Source organism: Aotus nancymaae, unplaced genomic scaffold, assembly GCF_030222135.1.
Source record: "Aotus nancymaae isolate 86718 unplaced genomic scaffold, 86718_ANA_hifiasm-v0.15.2.pri h1tg000015l_0, whole genome shotgun sequence".
In the NCBI taxonomy this organism is placed as follows: domain Eukaryota; kingdom Metazoa; phylum Chordata; class Mammalia; order Primates; family Aotidae; genus Aotus; species Aotus nancymaae.
In genome coordinates this window covers 10,053,477-10,080,082 of record NW_026988426.1, presented here as the reverse complement: position 1 = coordinate 10,080,082, position 26,606 = coordinate 10,053,477, and the positions used below count along the sequence as shown (strand labels likewise).

The window sequence follows — 26,606 nt, the reverse complement described above, 5'->3', positions numbered from 1 at the left end:
TCATCATGTCTTTGGCATCTGCCAGGAGATGCCCCTGGCCCGCCCGGGACAGTCTTTGCATGTGTGGCCACAGCATTGGCTGTGGTGCCCAGCACAGGATCTGGTTGCTGGGGGATGCTGTCCCAGCTTCCTACAGACCTGCATGTTCTCCTGTCAGATAAAATGGGGCAGGAAGTTAGAAAAATAGTTATCTAGGCCGGGCACGGTGACTCACGCCTATAATCCCAGCACTATGGGAGGCCGAGGAGGGTGGATCATGAGGTCAGGAGTTCGAGACCAGCTGGGCCAACATGGTGAAAACCCATCTTTACTAAAAATGCAAAAATTAGCTGGGTGTGGTGGCGCACGCCTGTAGTCCCAGCTACTCAGGAGGCTGTGGCAGGAGAATCACTTGAACCTGGGAAGCAGAGGTTTCAGTGAGCCAAGATCGCGCCACTGCACTCCAGCCTAAACCTGGGTGACAGAGCAAGACTCTGTCTCAAAAAAAAAAAAAAAAAAAGAAAGAAAGAAAAGCGATTACTCACAAGAGCAGATTTACTGGCCTGGACCAAAATACAGCTTAAGGATCTTAGAAAAATAACTAACTGCAGGTTGAGCCCAGATAACAAAAATCTAGATAATTCCTCCCAGACTTCTAACAGGAGGTCCCGTTTTTCTTCCTGAATTTTCTGAGCAGCAAAGTCGATAGAACTCACACTTGTCTCCTTTTGATTTATGCCCATTTTACACATAATCTTCACTTTCCAGTGAGAAGGAAGTAGTTATGTTAGTAAGCAAAGACACACACCACGGTCACTCAAGGCTTCTGGAGTATGTAGAAGACTTTCTGAATATAGGGATTTCTGGAGTTCTTGGGGGAAAAAAAGTCTCCCTCCCAAAGCCATGTTGATAAGCTCTGCTTGACACGACCTGGTAGCTTTAGCTTCCTGGGCCCGGGGAGTCGGGGGCTAGAGGCCCCTCCTCCTCCACTGGGTGTTTACCTTCTCCCAGGATGGGAGTCATGTGATACCTTAGGGGTCTTCGCTCATCCTGCGCAGACTTGAAATTTGCAGAGCAACCAGCCACCTAATGCGTTTTTCCCATTTCCTGAAGGTTACTTCATTGCACACTCATCAGCTCTGTGAGACCACATTTGTTTATTTATTTATTTTTGAGACAGAATCTTGCTCTGTCACCCAGGCTGGAGAGCAGTGGCATGATTTTGACTCAGTGCAACCTCCACCTCCCGGGTTCAAGCGATTCCCCTGCCTCAGCCTCCCTAGTAGCTAGGATTACAGGCGCCTGCCACACCCACCTAATTTTTGTATTTTTAGTAGAAACGGGGTTTTGCCATGTTAGCCGGGCTGGCCTCGAACTCCTGACTTCAGGTGATCTGCCCACCTCAGCCTCTTAGAGTGCTGGATTACAGGTATGAGCCACCACTGCCAGCCACATTTCTTAAACTAGTGGACAGCTAAAAGATGTTTGATTTGCGACTGAATCTATGCAAAGATCTTCCAAAACATGAACAGCAAACATTTTGTTTAGGGATGATAATGTTAGTAGCTACTGTTTATTGAGCATGTTCTAGATTTCAGGCAGTATGCCAGCATGTCCCATATATTATCTCATTTACTCCTCACTTTGGCCCTAGTGCTGGGATTAGCCCCAGTTTACAGATGAGAAACTGCAAGGCTTAGAGCAGTAAGTGTCTGAGATGAAACCATGGATTGTATCAAGGCTTAAACATAAATTCATTTTTAAAATATTCATTTTAACAAAAAATGGAAATACAAAGCAGGAGAAAATCGAGGTTCTGTCATCCATGACGCTATAGGCTCTCGTGTTTTAGTTTGTTTTTTTGGTAGTCTCCAAGGGATGTGCTCTCGCTAAACTACCCTGAAAAGCTAGCCTCTATGGGCGAGGGTTTTGCTCTGGGCACGGGTCTTGCTCTGGGCATTGGAAAGGGGTGATGATTAGGTGAAGATTGCCTTTATTTGGTCCTGGCAGGTGGCCATCCCTGGGCCTCACCTGTGTGTGGTGCCTCTCCCCTCAACGTGATTTGGCGTCTGCCATTGCCTGTCCCTAACTTGCCAGGGAAAAGGACACCTGAGGGCCCCCCTCTCTTGCTGAACTCTGACAACTGGATAGTGGTAGAATTTCATTCTAGCTTCGTCCTCAGCCCCTGCATCAAAACTGCATCGTTTTTTAGTGACCCCTAAAGCTTACACACCTTTTTCTTTCAACATCAGTATTTTTTTCTCACTCCTTCCCCTAAATTCCTCAAATTTCCCCACTTCAGGGCTGAACATCTATCTCCTTATAGAAAGTAGTGACCAAGGTCCATACTCAACAAAGAGCTCCAGGATTTGGGTAGGTCATCCTCCACTTGGTTGTCCCATTCCCTTCCCCTCCTTTTGGGTTTCTGCATCCCCCGAAGGGAATTTCTCCCCAAATCACAAGATGCTCCCAGATCTACCAATAAGAAAGTGTTCCAGACTCTGGCGGTGGGATGTGTCTGCCCGTCTTAGTTTCAGGAATGCGTCATTCAATTCTTTCAAACTCAAACGCTGGCATTGACAAGCTCTTTCCTTCTCTAATGATAGGACTGTCTTATGGTTGTGGTCTTCAGGTAAGACCCTAAGCAGTCTGCCCTCGTGACCCCTTCCGGGAGATGAAGGTATGGGGGCTCATAGAATAAGGAGAGGTGATTCAAGAACCTGCAGAGGTGATTCAGGCTGCCTTAGAAGGTGTGTATACAGAGGATGGAAGATGGATTGTGAAGAATTGAAAACCACAAATGAGGTTGGGGGACAAGATGGGCTGCCATTAAAGATAGTGTCTAGCTTTGAGACTGACTGCAGTGCTTCACCCGTATTCTGGAGGAAGCTGGTGACAAAAGTGAACCAGAACTTGGCATTGTCACTTGAGGCCTTAGAATACCACAATGCTCAGTGTGCACAATACCCAGTCAGGACCTGGTCTCAGGGCACCTTCTTGTGACAGAAGCAAATTACCTTCGAAGGCTTCCTTTCCTCTGCAAAACGAGGACAGCAATCCCTGCCCCACCTGCCACCCAGGTATCCCAGGGAGAAAATGGATGCGGGTGTACCCCATCAATCTCCGGGGCCTCCAGATTGTGGGATGGGCAAGGGACTTGGCTGGGCACCCTGGTTGGCTGGGGAAGCCTGTGCTGTCTAAGGGAGGGGAGGACATTTAAGGCTTAGAGTTGGCCCTGTGCCCTTGCCCTTGACGACTTCTTTGTCTTCCCAAATCACACAGTCCCTCGGGTAAAGGGAGTGCAGCCAACAATTCTTTAGTGTGTCTGAGCACCTGGCAGAAAGAGGTGACACTGTGACTGCTGTTCTCTTTCTCTTATTCTTTTTTTTTTTTTTGAGATATTATACACACACACACACACACACACAGCATTTGTTTAGGAAATAGCAAAAATGAATGCAAGCAAACAAAAGAAAGTGAAATTCCCCTCAATCCTACCACTCGGAAACAAACTCTGTTGACATTTTGATGTGTGTTTTTTTCTGTGCATGTCATCGCAATCCATTTTTATTTTGAAATTTTTTTTTGCTTTTTAAGTAAAAATAGAAAATACTGGCTGGGTGCAGTGGCTCATGCCTGTAATCCCAGCACTGTGGGAGTCTGAGGCGGGAGGATCACTTGAGGTCAGGAGTTTGAGACCAGCCTGGCCAGCATGGTGAAACCGTGTCTCTACTAAAAATAGAAAAATTAGCTGGGCATGGTGGCGCATGCCTGTGATCACAGCTACTTGGGAGGCTGAGGCAGGAGAATCACTTGAACCTGGGAGGCAGAGGCTGCAGTGAGCCAAGATCGTGCCACTGCACTCCAGCCTGGGTGACGGAGAGAGACTCTGTCTCAAAAAAAAAAAGGCATAGGACATTGCCATCAACCTAGAAAGTTCCTCATCAGTCCCATCCTGCCCCCAGCCTCAGGCAATCACTGATCTGCTTTTTGTCCTTGTAAATTAATTGGTCATTTCTAGTGTTTCATGTAAATGGAGTTTATATATGTACTCCTTTCTGCCTGCCTTTTTTTATGTAATGTAATGCTTTTGAGATTCATCCATGTCATTGTGTCTATCAGAAGTTTATTTCTTTTTCTTGCTGATTACTATTCCATTTTATGTCTATAACAATTTGTTCATCCATTTCCCCCCTGAATGCCTCTTCGGGTTCTTTCTAGTGTACCATTTGATTTTATATAGCACTGCCGTGGTGATCCTTGATTTATATCTGTAAGTATGCTCAGGAATAAGTTCCTAAAATGGAAGCTGTGCTCACAGGGTATGATTTTAAGAACCTTGCATCTCACCACGTAATAAATTTCCACAAGATTGCACCAGTATACTTCCACTGGTGGTATGAAAGAATGCCTGCTTCCCAGCAACTCTGCTAACCCTGTATATTCCCCTTAAAAAAAATTAGTACAATTTGGATAGATTTAAATGGTCTCTAAATGGCTGTGTTTAAAAGGAGCAGGAGCTAGACATGGTGGCATGCACTTATAGTCCCATCTACTAGAGAAGTTGAAGTAGGAGGATCACTTGGGACCAGGAGTTCGAGGTTGCAGTGTGCTATGATCATGCCAGAATGAGACCCCTATCTCTTTTTTTTTTTTTTTTTTTTTTAAAGAGTGGGTGAATCCAGCAGCACATCAAAAAGCTTATTCACCACGATCAAGTCAGCTTCATCCCTGGGATGCAAGGCTGGTTCAACGTAAGCAAATCACTAAACGTAATCCATCACATAAACAGAACCAATGACAGAAAACATATGATTATCTCAATAGATGTAGAAAAGGCCTTTGACAGGCTGGGCGTGGTGGCTCACACCTGTAATCTCAGCACTTTGGGAGGCCGAGGTGGACGGATCACGAGGTCCGGAGTTTGAAACCAGCCTGACCAACATGGAGAAACCCCGTCTCTAATAAAAATACAAAAATTAGCTGGGCGTGCTGGCGTGAGCCTGTAATCCCAGCTACTCAGGAGGCTGAGGCAGGAGAATCGCTTGAACTCCAGAGGCAGAGGTTGCAATGAGCCGAGATCGTGCCATTGCACTCTAGCCTAGACAACAGAGTGAGACTCCATCTCAAAATAAATAAATAAATAAAACGGAAAGGACTTGGACAAAATTCAACAGCCCTTCATGCTAAAAACTCTCAATAAACTAGGTATTGATGAAACATATCTCAAAATAATAAGAGCTATTTATGACAAACTGAGAAACCCACAGCCAATGTCATACTGAATGGGCAAAAACTGAAAGTAAGCATTCCCTTTGAAAACCGGCACAAGACAGAGATGCCTCTCTCACCACTCCTATTCAACATAGGATTGGAAGTTCTGGCCAGGGCAGTCATGCAAGAGAAAGAAATAAAGGGCATTCTGTTAGGAAAGGAGAAAGTCAAATTGTCTCTATTGCAGCTGACATGATTGTATATTTAGAAAACCCCATCATCTCAGCCCAAAATCTCCTTAAGCTGATAAGCAACCTCAGCAAAGTCTCAGGATACAAAATCAATGTGCAAAAATCACAAGCATTCCTATAACAGACAAACAGAGAGCCAAATCATGAGTGAACTCCCATTCACAATTGCTACAAAGAGAATAAAATACCTAGGAATGCAACTAACAAGGAACGTAAAGGACCTCTTCAAGGAGAACTACGAACCACTACTCAAGGAAATAAGAGAGGACACAAACAAGTGGGGAAACATTCCATGCTCTTGGTTAGGAAGAATCAGTATCGTGAAAATGGCCATACTGCCCAAAGTAATTTATAGATTCAGTGCTATCCTATCAAGTTACCATTGACTTTCTTCACAGAATTGGAAAAAACTACTTTAAATTTCATATGTAACCAAGAAAGAGCCTGCATAGCCAAGCCAATCCTAAGCAAAAAGAACAAAGCTGGAGGCATCACGCTACCTGACTTCAAACATATGAAAAAAATGCTCATCTTCACTGGTCATTAGAAAAATGCAAATCAAAACCACATTGAGATACCATCTCACGCCAGTTAGAATGGCGATCATTAAAAAGTCAGGAAACAACAGATGCTGGAGATGATGTGGAGAAATAGGAACTCTTTTACGCTGTTGGTGGGAGTGTAAATTAGTTCAACCATTGTGGAAGACAGTGTGGTAATTCCTCAAGGATCCAGAAATAGAAATACCATTTGACCCAGCAATCCCATTACTGGGTATATAGCCATAGGATTATAAATCGTTCTACTATGAAGACACATGCACACGGATGCCTATTGTGGCACTGTTCACAATAGCAAAGACTTAGAACCAACCCAAATGCCCATCAATGATAGACTAGATAAAGAAAATGTGGCAAATATACACCATGGAATACTATGCAGCCATAAAAAATGATGAGTTCATGTCCTTTGCAGGGACATGGATGAAGCTGGAAACCATCATTCTCAGCAAAGTAACACAAGAACAGAAAACCAAACACTGCATGTTCTCACTCACAAATGGGTGTTGAACAATGAGAACACGTGAACACGGAGGGGAACATCACATATTAGGGCCTGTCGGGCGGGGAGCTAGGGGAGGGATAGCATTAGGAGAAATACCTAATGTAGATGACAAGTTGATGGGTGCATCAAACCATCATGGCATGTGTATACCTATGTAAGAAACCTGCACTTTCTGCACATGTACCCCAGAACTTAAAGTATAATAATTTAAGAAAACCTAAATAAGTAAATAAAAAGAGTGAGAACCCAAAGTGGAAAAATGACTAAAGCAGGGGTATCCAATATTTTGGCTTTCCTGGGCCACACTGGAAGAAGAATTGCCTAGATTACACTAACACTAATAGTAACTGATGAGAAAAAAAAAAAAAAATCACAAAAACATCTCATAATATTTTAAGAAAGTTGATGAATTTGTGTTGGCCACATTCAAAGCTGTCCTGGGCAGCATGTGGCCCATGGCCCATGGGTTGGACAAGTTTTTACTAGAGGATGGCAAGGCGAAAGGGAACTCTGAATCCTTTAGATTGCACGAAGTCCCATCTGCAGCACGGAACTGGCCTGAGACCTACATCGGGCTGGGTGAGGGCTGTTAAGACGACCTGTCTGGAAAACTCCTCCAGCTCCCTGTTAGCCCCCACATTGCAGTGTGTGCTGTCCCTGGTAACTGGATCCTTCAGAGGCAGAATTTGAATCATCCTGAGACACTGAATGTCTTGTAGGTCCCTGGAGCAGATGGTTCCAGGGCCTGGGCGTTCTTGTGATGAGAATACCCACGCCATGACACCAGCTGCTAAGTCTGGAAGTGGACGTCCAGTGATTTATTTGGGAGGGATGAGGGGACACGAGGAGGAAGGAGAAGATGTCATTCAGAACAGAAGCATCAGGAATTGGATAGATTCAGTTATTGCAAAGGAAAGTTGGAAAGAACTTCAACGCATGTCGGAAGGAAATTGGCCATACGATAGTCCATCCGTGCATGAAAATACGGTGTAGTCTTTAGATGTGATGTGGTGGAAAGCCATGGTGTGCAATGGACTTTTCTGATTATTGTAAAAAATCCAGGCAATTCAGAGCACTTCTGACTCCTTAGAGTGAACCATTGTTTTTTCGTTACCTTTTTGTTATGGAAATTTTTAATAAATACGCAAATGTGGAGGGAACAGAAGAATGAGTCCCCACATACCCTCCACCCAACTTCATCACCTGTTTCATCTGTTCCCCAGACAGTGTGTCATTTTACCCATAAATACAACTACCTGATAAGGGCTTTTTTTTTTTTAACAACTATGTCATTTTCACACCTAAAAAATTACCAATAATTCATTAATATCTTCTGTTGTCCATTCCTCTGTAGTCTCAGACATGTTTTTTATAGTTGGTTTGTTCACATCATAATCCAGATAGGTCCATGCATTACATTTTTAAAAAATTTCTCTTAAGCTGGGCGTGACAGATCATTCCTATAATCCCGGCATTTTGGGAGGCCAAGGCAGGGGGATCCATTGAGCTGAAGAGTTTGAGACCAGCCTGAGCAAAATGGCAAGCCCCTGTCTCTACAAAAAAATTAAATATTAGCTAGGCATGGTGGCACACACCTGTAATCCCAAGTACTTGGAAGGCTGTGGTGGGAGGATTGCTGGAGCATGGAGGTCTGGGCTGCGGTGAGTATTGTACATGCCACTGCACTCTATCCTGGGCAACAGAACAAGACTCTGTCTCAAAAAGGAAATAAATATAAAATACATAAATGTTCTCAAGTCTTTTATTCTCTAATGGTCCCCTCCCTTGCCTGAAAATGTTTTTTTCATACCATTGATTTTCAGAGAAAACAGTCCTGATATTTGTCCTTATAAATGTCCTCTATTCTGGATTTGACCTATTACCGCCTCATGCTGTCCTTTAACTTGAATTCATTGTTGGCAGATTGGTTTATACACTTCCCTACTCTTGTGGGATTATAATATGTTTTAACATACCTGTTTTCTAGCCATAGACTCAACACCACTTCCTCAGAGAGGCTGTCCCTGACTCCCAGACAAGGACAGGTTCACCCTTTGTATGTTCTCAGAGCACCCTTGGCGATTCCTTCAGCACTTAGCACAATTTGTAATTATACACCTGTTTCTGTGATTATTTGATGCCGAGCTAGCTCCCTCTCCAGAGAGTAGGCCCAGGGGAGCAGGCATTGGGTCTCCCCATCTCTCAGCAGAGTGTCTGTTGCCTAAGAGTCCCTCCATCAGAATGTGCCCATCACTGACACCTTATCTGACTAAAGTCTGTGCTGTGCAGCCCACAAATTGCCTTCCTGGACTTCACTGTTGAAACAGTTTTTTTTTTTTTTTTTTTTTTTTTTAAACAGAGTCTCTCTCTGTTGCCCAGGCTGGAGTGCAGTGGAGCAGTCTCACTGACTGCAACCTCCACCTCCTGGATCCAAGCGATCCTTGTGCCTCAGCCTTCTGAGTAGCTGGGATTACAGTGCACCACCACGGTCGGCCTCAGCATAGTCTTGTGGGGTGGGTAGCGTGGCCACCAGTAACTCCACCATATGCTGGTAGAAAAATGGCATCTGAGGGGTTAAGCATTTGACCAGAGTCCCCCTTTTAAGCAAGGTAGTTAAGGCCTTAATATTTTGCGGATCTGTTGTCATCCCCCTGCCCCCCAGCCTTCGACAAGGCACACATGAAGCAGGTATTTGCAATGCACCCTCCAAGTTGGTGATGGTGTAACATGGACTTCCCCTCGAGCAGAGCTGACACCCTGGGCAACCACCAAACTAGGTGAGAAGGTGGGGCTGAGTGGAGCAAAGCCGTTGACTCAGCTTTGAAATTTCTCTTTGGCCTCTCCTTTTGTGCTAACTTTTGGTTTTGAAATCATTTCAAAGTTGGAGAAGAGTTGCAAGCATAATACGCAGTTCTGTGAACACTTAAACACCTTTGCCCTGGCATTCTTTTTCTCTATGTGTCTGTCTTTTCCTCAACTAAGTTGCAGAAATAATGCCCCATTATCCCTTAATACTTCAGGGTTTATTTTTCCTGTCTTGTTTTTTTTTTTTTTTAAACAGAGACAAGATCTCATTATGTTGCCCAGGCTGTCTCTTAGGTTCAAGAGATCCTCCCACCTTGGCCTCCCAAAGTGTTGGGATTACAGGTGTGAGCCACTGCACCCAGCCATGGTTACTTTTAAAATTGGCTATGGCCGGGCGCGGTGGCTCACGCCTGTAATCCCAGCACTTTGGGAGGCCAAGGCGGGTGGATCACGAGGTCAAGAGATCGAGACCATCCTGGTCAACATGGTGAAACCCTGTCTCTACTAAAGATACAAAAAAAATTAGCTGGGCGTGGTGGTGCGTGCCTGTAATCCCAGCTACTCAGGAGGCTGAGGCAGGAGAATTGCCTGAACCCAGGAGACGGAGGTTGCGGTGAGCCGAGATCGCGCCATTGCACTCCAACCTGGGTAACGAGCGAAACTCCGTCTCAAAAAAAAAAAAAAAAAATTGGCTATGAAGTGGCTTCTGTGGGAATTTTTGTCAGATCACTAGGGACATCTTCCCAGGTATCCAGGACCTCCCGGAGCGTTGTTTTAGGAGAAGGGGATTCAGCATTCTGGTTAGGAAGGAAGAAGCCAAGCAGCCGCTGATGGGCTTTGCTGGCCTCAACCGTGGGGAAGGTAGAACTCTGACTAATTTCCTGGGGCCATCTCCTTGGCTTGGTTGTCACACAGGGCCCAGGAAGCAGCAGCTGTATCCAGCGATCATTTAGTGAGCCCCATGTGTAACCTGCAAGACCTGTGGGAGGCTCTGCCAGGAGAAACCATGACCCAAAACCTGCCCTGGGGCCCTTAGCATAGCTGAAGATATAGTTATATAAAACCACCTACAGCCATATGTTAATGGCCATTATAGCCATTTAATGTTAGTAGTGATAGTCCACTTTTAATGGGTGCTTATCTGTGCTGAGAGCTTGAGCTTCCCTCCATTAGCTAAGTCTTCAGGCAACTCCTTCTGGTAGGTCCTCTAATTATCCCCATTTTACAGATGTGACACGCAAAGTTTAGAGAGTTACATACCTTCCTCAAGCCCACACAGCTAGCAGGCAACCCGGCTCCAAAGCTCACACCCTCACTGTACCAAAGATGGGTCCAATTGCCCAGGGAAGTCTTAAAAAGCTTCAAGGAGGAGGTGCTGTTTGAGTTGAGTTTGAAGGATGAGTAGAAGTTTGCCAGGCAGAGAAAAGTGTAATGTTCATCTATCTGCGGGGTCCAGGGAAGCTCAGCAGAGTCATGCATCAGTGGCCTGCGAGGCGTGGCCTGGTCAATTATGGGGAGGACTGGGAGATGCTCCAGGAACATTGGCTTTGAGGATGTGGGTCTCCCTAGATGTTTGCACCTTATCCTGAGAACCCATGGAGAGCAATAAGAAGGATGTGGGGAGGGGAGTGCCAGCTCCCTGGAAGTGCACCCTGGCCTCAGAGACTAGTTATTACAGGTATTGCAGCTGCCCCAAAGTGATGGCATCTGAACTAGGGGAGGAAGTGAGGAGGCTTGTCAGGTTTTAGACAATAGGGTCAAAAGGACCAGCCAGCAGAGAGTGGAAGGTTTCAAGTTTCTTGCTAGTTGGAATAAAGTAGCTTTCCTTAGCTGAGCTTGTTCAGCATTTTTCATAGTGAACATTGTTCTTGGAGGGCCGCTTCTGGAAGCTGTCAGTTGAAGAACTCCCACTGCCCAGTAAATTGAGGGAATTGATGTTCATTGGGCACCTGCTGAGTGCCAGTGACTATTAAATGCCTTGTGTGTGTTACCTGGTTTGATAATTAAAGTTGCTTCAGAAAAAAAAAGGATGAGTTAAATGTACTGACCAAGGCACTGATAGTTCTTGAATATCTGTGCATGTTTACTCCTGCATTTAACATACTGTTTTTAGCAGCCAACTGCGTGCTACACACTGTGCTAGCCATCACGTAAGGGATGAACAAAAATTGTGTCATAGAACTTATAGTTGAGCATCAGGCTCAAGTGGAGAACTCGTAAAGCTCCATCCCCAGGAATTCTGATTCGGTAAGACAGGAAATAGAGGGTGTATTAGGTTCCTAGGGCTGCCGTGACAAGGCGTCACAGACTTGGGCTCTCTCACAGTTGTGGAGACCAGAAATCTGACATCAGGGTGTTGGCAGGCCACGCTCCCTCTGAAGGCTCTAGGAGAAGATCCTTCCCTGCTCTTCCAGCATTTGGCGGCAGCTGCCATTTCATCCGTGTTCTTCCTTGGCTTGTAGCCGCATCACTCCGATTTCTGCCTCCATCTTCACAAGGCCTTCTCCTCCGTGTCTGTCTTCATCTCGTCTTCCCTCTGTATGTCTCTGTCTCTGTTTGCTCTTCCCTTAAGAACATAGGACACTGGATTAGCGCCCATCCTAATCCAGTATGACCTCATTTTAACTTGATTGCATCTGTAAAGACTCTATTTTCAAGAAGGTTACGTTCTGAGGTTTTGAGTAGGCAGGAGCTGTCGGGGAAACACTATTTATCCCAGTACAGGGGAGAAACCCCCTCTTTAAATAGGTCCCCAGGGATTCGGATGCATGTGATCAACTGACAACCCATTTGAGAAATCTTGGATTGTAGATGAGTAGGGAGGTAGAGCCACAGCAAGGGGATAGTGGTGCAGTCACTGCTGCCCCATTTTGGGCTTCTCATTAGGGTTGAAGCTCCCAGGAGAATCCACAAAAGGAATCTGGAAATCAGGGCCGGGAGCTGGAGGTGTGGAGGGAAGAGCTTTGGAGCCACTCTACGGAGTGATCCAGGAGGAAAGCGGAGAGATCCAGGAATTGGACTTTTGGACCTGTGACAGAGAACCAGCATGGAGGGCACATTGGGACCTCTTCCCCTGGATAACAGAGGGCGTGGGAGGATGAGGGGCATTCCAGTCCTCCACTCCAGAAGGTATGGGGGATGCGGTCCTGTAGGAAGCCGGCAGAAGTAAAGAATTCAGTTGTGGGGGAGTGCAGTGTCTTAAAAAGGCCATAAGCGGCCATTTCTGTGCATGTCATCGCAATACATTTTTATTTTGGATTTTTTTTTTTTTTTTTTAGTAAAAATGGAAAATACCAACCAGGTGCTGTGGCTCAGGCCTGTAATCCCAGCACTTTAGGAGGCCGAGACAAGTGGATCACGAGGTTAGGAGTTTGAGACCAGTCTGGACAATATAGTGAAATCCCATCTCTACTAAAAAGATACAAAATTGGCCGGGCGCGGTGGCTCACGCCTATAATCCTAGCACTTTGGGAGGCCAAGGTGGGTGGATCACCTGAGGTCAGGAGTTCAAGACCAGCCTGGCCATGATGGTGAAACCCCATCTTTAAAAAAAAAAAAAAAAGATACAAAATTTAGCCAGGTGTGGTGACACACCACTATAGTCCCAGCTACTTGGGAGGCTGAGGCAGGAGAATCGCTTGAACCTGAGATCGCACCACTGCAGTCCAGCCTGGGTGACAGAGTGAAAAAAAAGGCCACGAATGTTGTCTGTGGAGGTGTTTGGAGGTCCCAGAGCCATGGGTTGGATGCGGGTGGGCAGTGAGGGCCATGCAGGCATGTGTGTGGTCGCTGTGGATGCCCTGGCAGCTGTGGCTGGACTTGGTACAGACTTTGCCCGGAAGGGCAGTGGCTCTGGTTCCTGGAATGAGGAGGTGTGCTTGGAGCTGGCCTGCCTGCCATCTGCCCAGGAGTAGTACAGGGGCCGGCTGCAGATGTGGTGCTGGGGTTACCTTTCACTCTGCTGGAAGGAAGCCACAGGCTGGACTTCAGCAGGAAGGGACATTTGAGGCATTGTTGACTTCACGTGCCGCAGGCCACCCTCTCAAGAATGTTGAAATAGTGTTCCCACAGAGGTGTTGATGCTTTACGGAAAATGCCTTCTTGGGCCTTATGAAGCAATCAGAGCAGAGAGAAGAAGGAGGATGAGCCTCCCGCCTTGCTGGGCCTCCCAGGTCGTGCTGTGTAATCCTGAGGCCTCTGAAGAACCAGCCTTTCTTCCCTCTTCCTTTGTCCCTTTACATTTGCAAGTCTCCACTTCCTGTTGGTCACCTTGGTTACACATGGTGTTTCTTCACCTCTCTGCGCTCTTTGTTCTTAGACAAGACCCCTCTAGCTGCTGTCTCAGCCCAGGGCCTGGATTCCCCGGCTCTTGTGTTGTTGATAGTAGTGGGGATAAGCGTGGTAGGGAGATGAGAGGAGAGCACAGTGGTTTTTCTTGGTGGCTGGTGTTTGAGAGCAGGTCAGCCCTGCTTTACTGTACCTTGAGCTGTTTACGAAATGGTTGTCACCTTCCAAGTTGTGTTATCCCCCAAGCCCTGGCCAGCTCCTCTGATACCCAAGCCCAGGATTCACCACTCACCTGCAGTGTGGCATTGGCAGTTATACTTCTGTGCCTCAGTTTCCTGGGTACTTGGGCTAGTGCTGGGCCCACCTCAGGAGGGTGGGTGTGGGGACATAGCAAATGCATGTAGCACCTGCATTAGTTCTAGTTGTAAGGGAGGAGATGGTCCCATAAGAGAGAGAGAAGTGGGCATGTGTGCGCACAGAGAAACAGGATTGGACCGGTGTATGCCAACATGTGTGCATACACCCAGTATTTTCCTGCTGGTGGAATTGCTGGTGACTTTAATTCTCTTTGTGCTCCTCTGTGTTTTCTAAAATTCATATAGTGATTAAGTATTTTATGATCAGATAAATAAAACATTATTATTATTATTTCTGAGATGGAATCTTGCTATGTTGCCCAGGCTGGAGTGCAGCTCACTGCAACCTCTGGCTCTCAGGTTCAAGCAATTCTCTTATTTCAGCCTCCTGAGTAGCTGGGATTACAGGCCGTGTGCCACCACACCCGGCTAATTTTTTTTGTATTTTTAGTAGAGACTGGGTTTCACCATGTTGGCCAGGCTGGTCTTGAACTCCTGACCTCAGGTGATCCACCCACCTCGGCCTCCCAGAGTGCTGGGATTACAGGCATGAGCCACCCCGCCTGGCCTAAAACATTATTTTGAAAGGAAAATACAAACAAACCTAAACGATCACATGGAGGGTTAAAACACAGTGTTTTGAGAGCACAGTGTCTAGAGAACAGCAGAGTCAGAAGACCCAGGTTCAGATTCACCATTTACTAACTGGGTGATCTTAAGCAAGTGACTTAATCTCTCTGAGCCATCCTTGTCTGTGATATAGGGATGCTGGTAATCTCAGAACCCTCTTCTTTAGGAAGCATATTTTGACATTGTGTGACACAGAACACATATTGAGAAACATTGCCTTTGAAATGACTGCTGGGTGCATAGTTTATAATTCTTGAAGCTTTCCATCTTTATGGGTCTGTTGGAGAATTAAAGGACAAGATGCATGGAATGCAATGTCTGCCAAATTATGGAAAAAACATATATATTAAGTTATGAATATATATACATATAGATTTTCAAGTTATATGTATATATATACATGTTAGAGACAGGGTCTCGCTCTGTCACCCAGGCTGGAGTGCAAGGGCATAATTATAGCTCACTGCAGCCTCAAACTTCTGGGCTTAAGTGATCCTTTCACCTCCACTTCTCAAGTAATTATAACTACAGGTGCTCATCACCATGCCCAGCTAATTTTTTATCTTTCATAGAGATGAGGTCTCCCTAAGTTGCCCAGGCTGGTCTTGAACTCCTGGCCTCAAGTAATCCTCCCACCTCAATCTCCCAAAGTGCTGGGATTACAGGCATGAGCCACCATCCTTGGCCTCAAGTTACATATTTTTAATGTATATCTATCTATATATAGACTATATCTATACATCTCATAAGGCTGTATAAAACTATTCATCATAATGAGCAATTCCAAATACTCACAAAGACTTGCAGGGAGGTATAAGAAGCTGGAGTTGCTAAATTTTAGGGGAAAGAGAAGGCTGTGTCCTTCCTTGCCCTAGGATGGTACATGCCTCAGTCTACCAAGTAGCAACAGAGGATTTCCAAGGAGGAAGCGGTTCAGTGTTTTTGTTTTGTTTTGTTGTTTAAAGATACAGGGTCTTACTGTGATGCCCAGGCTGGAGTGCAGTGGCTATTCACAGGTGCGATTCCAGTGCTGATCAGCATGGGAGTTTTGATCTGTTCCATTTCCCACCTGGGCCAGTTCACCCCTCCTTAGACAACCTGGTGGTTCCCCGCCCCTGAGAAGTCACTGTATTATATACATAAAATATAAGAGATGGGCCCCTGGACCTCCCAAGGCAGGGCATCCAGCACTTGGCTGCCTGGGGCTTCTGTGAGCTGGCATGTGCTTTTTGTCAGCATTTCCTAGGCTCCTGATGCCATGGCCATGTGGACATTCTTACCAGGGCATTTCCACAGGTGAAAGCTGTGGTCCTTAATCTCAGCAAGCTTTTCAGTAAATCTCTAGGCTTAGAATCATCAAATTATTAGGTACCACGCCAGGGGTTTTTGCGAGTCTTGCCTTGCAGATGCACTGGAGTTCAATTTTCACCACCATACCAGTGCCCCGCTGCCAGCACCCTCAAGCACGTTTCCCCAGAGTCAGCTTTCTGGGATGTTGTTACTCTGCATCCCTCATCGCTGCCAGGGAGAAGGGCAGGAGTAGTGTCCTGTGGATAAATTCAACCTACAGTTCCCCAAAGTTATATTAGTTTTTTGCTGAACCAATGTTTCAGGACCTCTACTGGGCTAATATAGGCTTCCTTTTAGGAAGGGGCAATTTAGTATGCGATGTTTCGCCAAACTGTGGCCCACAGAACCCCTTGTTTCAGGGAGCATATCTTGGAACTGGTGTGTCACAGAACACACACTGGGAAACATTGCCTTTGAAAATGACTGCTAGGTGCACAGTTTATAATTTCTGAAGCTTCCATTTCTCCATAAACACTGACCCGTTTCCTCCATGGAAACCCACTGTTGCTCTTGGGTAGACCGAGGCACATGTCACCCTAAGGCAAGGACAAAGCTTTCTCTTTCTTCTGCTGGAATCCAACTCCTTCGGTTTCCTTCCTTCCTTCCTTCCCTCCCTCCCTCCCTCCCTCCCTCCCTCCCTCCCTCCTTCCTTCCTTCCCTCCTTCCCTCCTTCCTTCCTTCCTTCCTTCCTTGCTTCCTTCCTTTCTTTTGAAGGGGTGTTTCTGTGTTGCCCAGGCTGTTCTCATCAAGCGATCCTCCTGTCTCAGTCTCCCAGTGTTGGGATTACTGGTGTGAGTCATCTTACCTGGCCCCTGCCCTGTTTCTTGTGCCTCCTCGCTGGTCTTCATGAGTACTGGGAATTGCTCATTATGATTAAATAGTTTTATACAACCTAAGATCAGGAACAAATCATTTTGTTTTCCCTCCTGTTCAAGTATTTGCCATTCCTGAAATTTGGAGGTTTTGGTAATTTTCAAGTTTTCCTTTTGTATCAGATATTGGGGTCACAGAGCTGAACAAGACAAGCCCAGTCCCTGCCCTCATGGTGGTTACAGTCTAGCAGGCAGGAGGACAGTAAGAGCAAATGAATTAGTAGATAAAAAGTCCTAGGTGCCTGGGGAGGATCTCACAGAAGCGTAAGCCTGAAACATCTTTTTCAGAAGTGACCTTTTAGGCTGGGCGCGGTGACTCATGCCTGTAATCCCAACACTTGGGAGGCCAAGGTGGGCGGATCACTTGAGTTCGGGAGTTCAAGACCAGCCTGGCCAACATGGTGAAACCCCATCTCTACTAAAAATTACAAAAATTAGCTAGGTATGGTGGCATGCGCCTGTAATCCCAGCTACTCAGGAGGCTGAGGCAGGAGGATCACTTGAACCCAGGAAGTGGAGGTTACAGCGAGCTGAGATCGTGCCACTGCTCTCCAGCTTGGGTGACAGAGTGAGACTCCATCTCAAAAAAAAAAAAGAAGAAGAAGAAGAAGTGACTTTCAAGCTGAGATCTGAAGGAAGAGTGGATTAATAATCAGAAGTAAAACCTCAAGGCAATTAGAAGAAAATAATACAGTGCAGGACACTAAAGGTTAAACTGAGGACTTCCACCCATAATGTAAGAAACCAAGGTGCCTGGCGGAACTTTCACGGTACATGTCACCTTCTGACCCCTCTGAGGTTAGCCTCAAAATGCCTTCAGAGCCTGCGTGTGAAGAGCACGTGCTGAATTTTCCACCCGCACTCCCCCCTTTCCTGCAGTGGTGACAGTATGGGTCTCTTGGGGGCAGTCTCTGCCCTGCACATCTGGCTGTGGGCCCAGGGTCTAGAGTGACTGCATTGCACTTGGCCTCACCTGCACTCCTGGGCACATCTAAGCCCAGCACAGGTATGGGAAGTGTTTGCCACTCCGCCAAGGTCAGCACCTGGGGAGGCAGGTTGGGAAGAGTAGCCAAGGACCAGGCACATGCCTGGAATCTTCACAGACCTGTCCAGGCAGCCCTGCTGCCTCTCTGTCTCTCTGTGTAGCTTGGTTTGGGGTTTTAGGTGGGCTGTGATTCATGAGTCCTTGGCCTTTCCCAGGGCACGTTCCCTCTCTGATAATCCTCTTTCTGCTTGAGAACTCCAAGGCAAAACTCTTGGGCAGCAAGGAGAGTGGTTTCTAAAGGGGCATCCGGGCCGGGCGCGGTGGCTCATGCCTGTAATCCCAGCACTTTGGGAGGCCAAGGCGGGTGGATCACGAGGTCAAGAGATCGAGACCATCCTGGTCAACATGGTGAAACCCCGTCTCTACTAAAAATACAAACAAAATTAGCTGGGCACGGTGGCACGTGCCTGTAATCCCAGCTACTCAGGAGGCTGAGGCAGAAGAATTGCCTGAACCCAGTAGACGGAGGTTGCGGTGAGCCGAGATCGCGCCATTGCACTCCAGCCTGGGTAACAAGAGCGAAACTCCGTCTCAAAAAAAAAAAAAAAAGTGGGGGGGCATCCACCTCTCCTTCCCCCAGAATGGCTCCTCTGGTCTCAGAAATGCTGGCTCACACGTCACAGTGGGGATTTCCCACTGGAGAGGGGCAGTGACCCCCACCATGGGTTACCCTAGGGAAGGAAGCCAGGGTAGGTGAGGGAGCCCTGAGGGAAAGGGAGGGCGTAGAGGGTCACAGGCAGAGGGAAGGTTCCTCAAAACACTTCATTTATTCAGACGTCCGTTCACTCAGCCAGCAGCCACTCGTTAGCCCTTACTGTGTGCCAGGGACGGAGGGTACGACCAAGAGCAGGAGAGAAAAGTAGCTCCCTCCCTCACGGAGACCCCCTTCTCTAGGGGGTGGGAGGACGGTTCCTAAACATGCTTCAATGTCCAGTGGCTGCTGGGTAGCAGGGAGGTCAGGGATGGCCTCTGAGGAACGGCCCGAACAGGGACCTGAAGGAAGAGAAACAGGCCACATGCTCAAAATCTAGTTTTGATGACATCGTGGCTCAGCCTTACTGTGAAAAACTAGGCAGCCATTGCAAACATTGTTTTCCATGCTCTCTGAGGGGGAAGTGGGAAGCAGTTGTAGAACGCGATGACATTTTATGAGAATTTGCAGAGAGAAACCTCTGAAGAATCCAGGTAGAACCTAATAGTACTTCTCTCTGAATCCCTCTAAGTGAGGGATTATGAGTGATGTTGGTTATTCTTTTCTACTTCTTCAGATTCATCAGTGAACATACAATGTATAATTAGTGAAAAGGAAAATTCCTTCTGGAAGGGGCTTTGCATTGTAGGAAGATGAAGTGACATATTTACAGGGCATGGGGTGTTACTATGACAGGGCTGATTTTGTTGAAGGGATGATGTGGGGTGGCCAGGAAGTCCTTGGGGATAAATTTTGAGCTGGGCCTTAATACAGTGGGTATCTAGTCTTTTTGTTTGTTTGTTTCCAAACTGAAAGCATAGTAACTGAAGTAATAAATGGCTATGCATTGAACATTTTTGAAAAATTCAGGCTGTTGAAAAGCATGATTGTGAAAATCATGCGAGATCTCAGTGCCCACCCCAACCTCCCCTCCGTAGCCACTGTTAGTATTTTGATGTAGGCTGGGCACGGTGGCTCACACCTGTAATCCCAGCACTTTGAGAGGCCATTGCGGGTGGATCACCTGAGGTCAGGAGTTTGAGACCAGCCTGACCAATATAGTGAAACCTTGTCTGTACCAAAAATACAAAAATTAGCCAGGCATGGTGGTGCACACCTGTGATCCCTGCTACCCAGGAGGCTAAGGCAGGAGAATTGCTTGAACCGAGGAGGTGGAGGTTACAGTGATCGTGACACTGCCCTCCAGCCTGGGCAACAGAGCGAGACTCCGTCTCAAAAAAAAAAAAAAAATTGATGTATATCTTCTAGGTTTTTTTCTAGCCCCTAGCTATTATATTACAAATAATAATAATAATGATAATAATGAAGAACTGTGATAACAAAAGCAGGGGTTTTTGTAAGGTGGATTTCTTGTTCCCGTAATTCCCCCATGGCCATCTGTCCACGCCTCCACCTGTTCACCCCTAGATACTCCTGCAGCAGATGGGCTTCCCTGACTCAGGTGATCAAGGACCAACATCTGGGAAGGGAGAGTAATCAAGAAGCCTCTGCCCTTCCCTTCTCTCCCACTTCAGCCCCCTTCTTCTCCAGCCTCCCCACAGCCTTGCTGCTCCCCACACTCATGCTGCCTGTGGCCCTGCCAGGCATGCCGAGAGGAAGGTCACCCTGCCTGGCTGAGTTCCTGTCCGCCCAGCGTCTGCCTGATTGCTGAGTGTCTGCCAAGTGCCAGCCTAATCTGAGGACAGCTTTAGAAGCCGCCCTAGGGCGGGCTGCTCTTTTGTTTCTGGAATCCAGGCCACTCAGCAGAGGGGCTGGCTTCCTGCACTGCGCTGCTGCAGTCTGCCTTTGAGCAAGCAAGCGAGCGAGTGGACTTAGGTCAAGAGTGCCTGGGGAGGAATGCAGACCCTTAGAGCAAAGCCCTTGTTATGAATGCCTTCCCCGCACCCCCTAATTGGGTTAGCGAAGTGATCAGCTGGACTCTGAAACGACACAGGAAAAGCATGCTCCAGCCCTACGTTGTTATTTATATGCCAAAGAATCTCCCTTTCCCCAGTGAGGGGAACAAGCTGAGGTTCACAGCTGCTGTTTCTACTTAGTTTGGGGGCTCTGCAGAGAACACACTGATAGACAGGTGTCCTTCCACTCAGAGGCGCCTCAGCTCTAAGGTAGAAAGCCTCATTGCACGTTTCTTGAAGCAGGTGTCTTTGAAAGCCCAAAAAGCCTTTGACAGAGGTAGATCAACTCAACCCTGAGACTTGATTCCGCAGCTTGAGGGAAGGGGAAGGGCCACTATGCTTGCTGAGCTGCTGTTATCACCAAACATGCTACATTTATAGCAGTGTGACCCCCATTTCTCAGATAAGGTCACTGAGGGTCAGTTCACTTGCCCAAGGTTAATAAAGAGTGGAACTGAGATTCCAACCCAGAACCGCCTGACTTCACACTCTGTATGTATCAAGCTAATCCCCAGTGTGCAGGGGCGGGAGGTGAGGTGGTTGTTACAGGAAGTGACTCTGTATTTATTCTTTTTTATTCAATACAAATTTATTGAACACCTGCATCTGTGCCAGCTACATAAACAAGTAAATTTTTGGCCACAAACAGGAGATTACTAAAAGAGAGAATAAGGTGAACCTGATTTGGAATGATAGAGAGGTTGGAGAAGGCCTCTTAGGAAGTGACATTTAAATCAATATTTGAGGAACTGGGGAGAGAGAGCATCCCAGGAAGCCGGCGTTCTAGCTTCAAAATCCTGTCCTCTTGAGACTAGCCCCTTCCAGCATGCTGTACCTACTAACCCCTTCTTGACATGTACTGCTGCACATTCCAATTTCCATAACTTTTCCTTCCTTCCTTCCCTTCTTTCTCTCTTTTTTCTTTCTTTTTTTTTCATATAGAGATGGGATTTCGCCATCTTAGCCAGGCTGGTCTTGAACTCCTGACCTCGTGATCCATCCATCTCAGCCTCCCAAAGTGCTGGGATTACAGTGTGACCGGCCTTCCTTCCTTCCTTCCTCTACTTACTTTCTTTCTCTTTCTTTCCTTTCCTTTCCTTCCCTTTCCCTTTCCTCTCTTTTCTTTTTTTCTTTCTTTGCGTCTGACTCTTGTCACCCAGACTGGAGTGCAGTGATACAGTTTCAGCCCACTGCAATCTCTGCCTCCTGGGTTCAAGCTCTTCTCATGCCTCAGCCTCCCAAGTAACTGATGCCACAGGTATGCACCCCCACACCCAGCTAATTTTGTATTTTTAGTAGAGACAGGGTTTTGCCATGATGGCCAGGCTGCTCTTGAACTCCTGGCCTCAAGTGATCTGCCCGCCTTGGCCTCCCACAGTGCTGGAATTACAGGCATGAGCCACTGCACCTGGTCCATAACTTTTTCTTTTATGCACCAATGTCTTTCTTTGAGAATCTGTTCAAGGTAAAGGACCCTTTCCCAGGAACATGTACAGGAAAGACGTTCTGTATGTTGCGTTGAGCTCTCTTCTCGCTTGGCTCAAGGGAAAATCTAGAAGGCTTTGAGCTTGGCGAGTTGAATGGGGAGGGAAGTTAAGACGTTGCCTATCTGACTTGTGTTTTGGGGCTTTGGACTGCACTGATGAAGGCAGCGTGGCCTGGCCAAAGGTCACTTGGCTAAGGCTAATTTCCGGCAGCTGCAGCCTACCAGACATCAAGGATCTGTGGCTGTGGCTGCTTCTTGTCATGACCCTGAACTTAGAGCCCTGTGCTTAGAGGAAATACCCACGTAGCCTGCAAGCTTGTGAGGGCTGATGGAAGGTGGGAGCACTGTTGAGGGAAGCTGCAGAGCCCCACACTGGCTGCCGCTACCAACCGTTTAGCCTTACCTTGGGAAGAAGCTGTCCAAAAGATCTCTATGCAAGGCTGCTAAGATCGGGTGAATGCCCTGCTCTAATCCCTTCAGTTAGTATTGCCCTCAGGGAAGGGCAAGGCAGTTTTCTTAACAGAGCACAAAAACCGGGCCCCTGTTCACATTTCCAGCCTGTGTCTAGGCACACCCTGCCTGGCTGGCTGTTACCCAGATAGGACACTTACGTGGTTTTGCAGCTGCTGTTTCTCCTAGTGAGATTCTTACCTTTCCTGCATCTTCAACAGGTAAATTTTAAAACTTGGCTCAATCTTCAACTTCAGTCTTCTTTGAAGTTCCCACAGACTTGCTTCTCTGTAGAGTTGGTCATGACTTCCCTCTGTAGGCCAGGACCTTCTGTATCCACCACTGCAATTCTTTCCTTTCTTTCTTTACTGCCTCTCCCTCCCTCCCACCCCTTCTTTCCTTCAACAGTTAGTTACTGGGCACCTAATCCTGCTTTCATCACACTAGGGTGCTGAGGAAACAGTGATGTGTAAAGGAGACCCAGACCTGCCCTCAAGGAGTTTGAACTCTACAGTGGCCACATAAATTCATCGAACCATGAAGATGAAGAATACACAGGCACATCAGGTCTTTTCCTTAAAGAAGTTAAGCTGGGGCTAAAAGAGCTCCATGACTTATTTATTTATTTAGAGACAGAGTCGTGCTCTGTCATCCAAGCTGGAGTGCAGTGGTGCAATCTTAGCTCACTGCAACCTCCACCTACCAGGTTCAAGTGATTCTCCTGCCTCAGCCTTCTGAATAGCTCAGATTACAGACGCATGCCATCACGCCCAGCTAATTTTTATATTTTTAGTAGATATGGGGGTTTCACCATGTTGCCCAGGCTGGTCTTGAACTCCTGACCTCAGGTGATCCACGTGCCTCGGCTTCCCAAAGTACTGGGATTACAGATGTGAGTCACCATGCCCAGCCAAGCTCCATGACTTAAAAAAAAAAAAAATTCTGGTAAACCCAAGCAATTTTTTAAAAAATTGAATAAAGGGATACTTTGAAAGTGTTCTAATTCAGATCTTTGCTAGTTAGATAAAGCTCAGGGACTCGGGGATGTTTTGAAATGGAATTTCTTCATATATAAACATAAGGGAGAAGAAATAATTTATTAGCTTTGAGCACCTTCCATGAGCAAAGCTCCAGGACTGCGAAAATAGCTAAGTCCTGACCTCTGGGCTCTCCGGAGGATCAAGCCAGAGGAGAAGGAATCAGTGTGAAATCTCAGCTCAAGCCTCATTTGCAGGAGGCAGGCCTCCCTCCCTACAGAGACTGTGGAGCCTCCCAGAGCATCTGTGGCTTTCCTTTGTAGTGTTCGTACATCACAATTTGGAATTCTGCAACTGTCTTGTTGCTGAATTACCACATCTCTCCCTTGTTGGACCGTGGACTCCATGACTGTGGGTGATATGGCTGTCTTACTTTTTCTATAGCAGCTTTATTGAGATATAATAATTCATATATCATAAAATTCACCTTTTTTTTTAGACAGGGTCTGGCTCTGTCGTCCAGACTGGAGTGCAGCGACACAATCTCAAGTCACTGCAACCTCTGCCTCCTGAGCTCAAGTGATCCTCGCACCTCAGCCTCCCAAGTAGCTGGGACTACAAGCATGCACTACCACACCAGGCTAATTTTTCAATTTTTTGTAGAAATGGGGTTTTGCCATGTTGTCCAGGCTAGTCTCAAACTCCTGAACTCAAGCAATCCACCCACCTCAGCCTCCCAAAGTGCTGGGATTACAGATGTGAGCCACTGCACCCAGCCAAAATTTAGCTTTTTTAACATGCAATTAAGCAATCTAAGTGTCCGTGAACAGATGAATGGATAAAGAAAATGTGGTACATATACACAGTGGAGTATTATTCAGCCATAAAAAAGAGTGAGATCCTGTCATTTGCAACATGGATGGAACTGGAGATCGTTATGTTAAGTGAAATAAGCCAGGCATAGAAAGACAAACTCAGCTTGTTCTCACTTATTTGTGGAATCTGAAAATCAAAACAGTTGAACTCATGGACATAGAGAGTAGAAGGATGGTTCCCAGAGGCTGGGAAAGGTAGTGGGGGTTGTCGAGGAGGTGGGGATGGTTAATGGAACAAAAAAAAAAAAAATAGAAAGAATGAATAAGACATATTATTTTATCACACACAGGGTGACTATAATCAATAATAACTTAATTGTACATTTCAAAACAACTAAAAGAGTGTAATTGGATTATTTGTAACACAAATGATAAATGCTTGCGGGAATGGATACCCCATTCTCCATGATGTGATTATTTCACATTACATGCCTGTATCAAAATGTCTCATGTACCCCACAGATCTATACTCCTGCTATGCACCCACAAATTAATAAAAATGTGCAGTTTAGTTGTTTGTGTATTCACAGAGCTGTACAACCGTCACTGCTATCTAAAGACAGAACAGCTTTATAACTCCAAACAGAATCCCCATACCTATTAGCAGTTACTTCTCTTTAACTGTTACCCCTAACCTCTGCCAACCACTCATCTGCTTTCTGTTTGTATGGATTTACCTATTCTGGACATTTCATATAAATGGAATTATGTAATACATGGCCTTTTATGACCGGCTTTTTTCACTTAACATAATGTTTTCAAGATTCATCCCTATTGTAACATGTATAATATTCTGTTGTATGAGGCTGGGCGCGGTGGCTCACTCCTGTAATCCCAACACTTTGGGAGGCCGAGGCAGGCGGATCATGAGGTCAGGAGTTCGAGACCAGTCTGGCCAACACAGTGAAACCCCATCTCTACTAAAAATACAAAAATTAGCCAGATGTGGTGCTGGGCACCTATAATCCCAGCTACTCGGGAGGCTGAGGCAGGGGAATTGCTTGAACCCAGGAGGCGGAGGTTACAGTGAACCGAGATGGTGCCACTGCACTCCAGCCTGGGCAACAGAGCTAGATTCCATCTCAAAAAAAAAAATCTAGGCCGGGTGCGGTGGCTCAAGCCTGTAATCCCAGCACTTTGGGAGGCCGAGGCGGGTGGATCACGAGGTCAAGAGATCGAGACCATCCTGGTCAACATGGTGAAACCCCGTCTCTACTAATACAAAAAATTAGCTGGGCATGGTGGCGCGTGCCTGTAATCCCAGCTACTCAGGAGGCTGAGGCAGGAGAATTGCCTGAACCCAGGAGGCAGAGGTTGCGGTGAGCCGAGATCGCGCCATTGCACTCCAGCCTGGGTAACAAGAGCGAAACTCCGTCTCAAAAAAAAAAAAAAAAATCTAAAAAAAAATATTCTGTTGTATGGATATACTACATTTTGTTTATCCATTCATCAGTTGATAAGCGTTTGAGTTGTTTCTGCTTGAGAACTGTTATGAATAATGCTGATGTGAGTATTCACATACAAGTTTTTGTGCAGCCGTATGTTTTCATTTCTCTTAGGTATATACCAAAGACTGGATTGGCTGGGTCATGTGAGAACCCTAAAATTTTGAGGAGTTGCCACACTGTTTCCCACAGTGTCTGCACCATTTTACTTTCCCACCAGTGGTATATGAGGGTCCCAAATTGGCCCTATCCAGCACTTGTATATTTTCAGTTTTGGTTTTTGTTTTGTTTTGTTTTTGAGATGGAGGCTTGCTCTGTCGCCAGGCTGGAGTGCAGTGGCACAATCTCAGCTCACTGCAACCTCTACCTCCTGGGTTCAAGCGATTCTCCTGCCTCAGCCTCCTGATTAGCTGGGACTACAGGCACCTGCCACCACACCTGGCTAATTTTTGTATTTTTAGTAGAGATGGGGTTTCACCATGTTGGCCAGGATGGTCTCCATCTCCTGACCTCGTGATCTGCCCGCTTCAGCCTCCCAAAGTGCTGGGATTACATGTGTGAGCCACCTCACCCGGCTCAGTTTTGTATTGATTTTTTTTACAACAACCATTCTAATGAGTGTGAGTTAATATCTTTTCGAGGTTTTAATTTGCATTTCCTTAATGATTAGTAATGTTGGACACTTTTCATATGTTTGTTGGTCAGTTCATTGCTCATTTTTAAATTGGATTGTTTGTCTTTTTATTGCTGAGCTATAAGAGTTCTTTATATGTTCTGGATACAGTCTTTTATTAACATAATGATTTTCAAATATTTTCCTTCATTTTGCAGGTTGTCTTTTTATTTTCTAGATGGTGTAATTAGAATCGCAAATGTTTTAAGTTTTGAAATTCAACTTATGTATTTTTCCCT

The 26,606-nt window shown here is 46.3% G+C and overlaps 1 protein-coding gene across 3 annotated transcripts in view; it reads left to right on the top strand.

The window, feature by feature from the left end:
* Positions 1-26,606, top strand: part of CCNJL (cyclin J like) — a 64,407-nt gene that overhangs the window by 4,907 nt on the left and 32,894 nt on the right. The window contains exon 2 of one of the 3 annotated variants that reach the window (XM_064376501.1): positions 22,845-22,964. The exons of the other annotated variants lie outside the window; for them this stretch is intronic. Within the exon in view, the coding sequence (XP_064232571.1) occupies positions 22,935-22,964 (30 nt within the window). The 5' untranslated portion in view covers positions 22,845-22,934. The remainder of the gene's footprint in view (positions 1-22,844; positions 22,965-26,606) is intronic. 3 annotated transcript variants of the gene reach the window in all.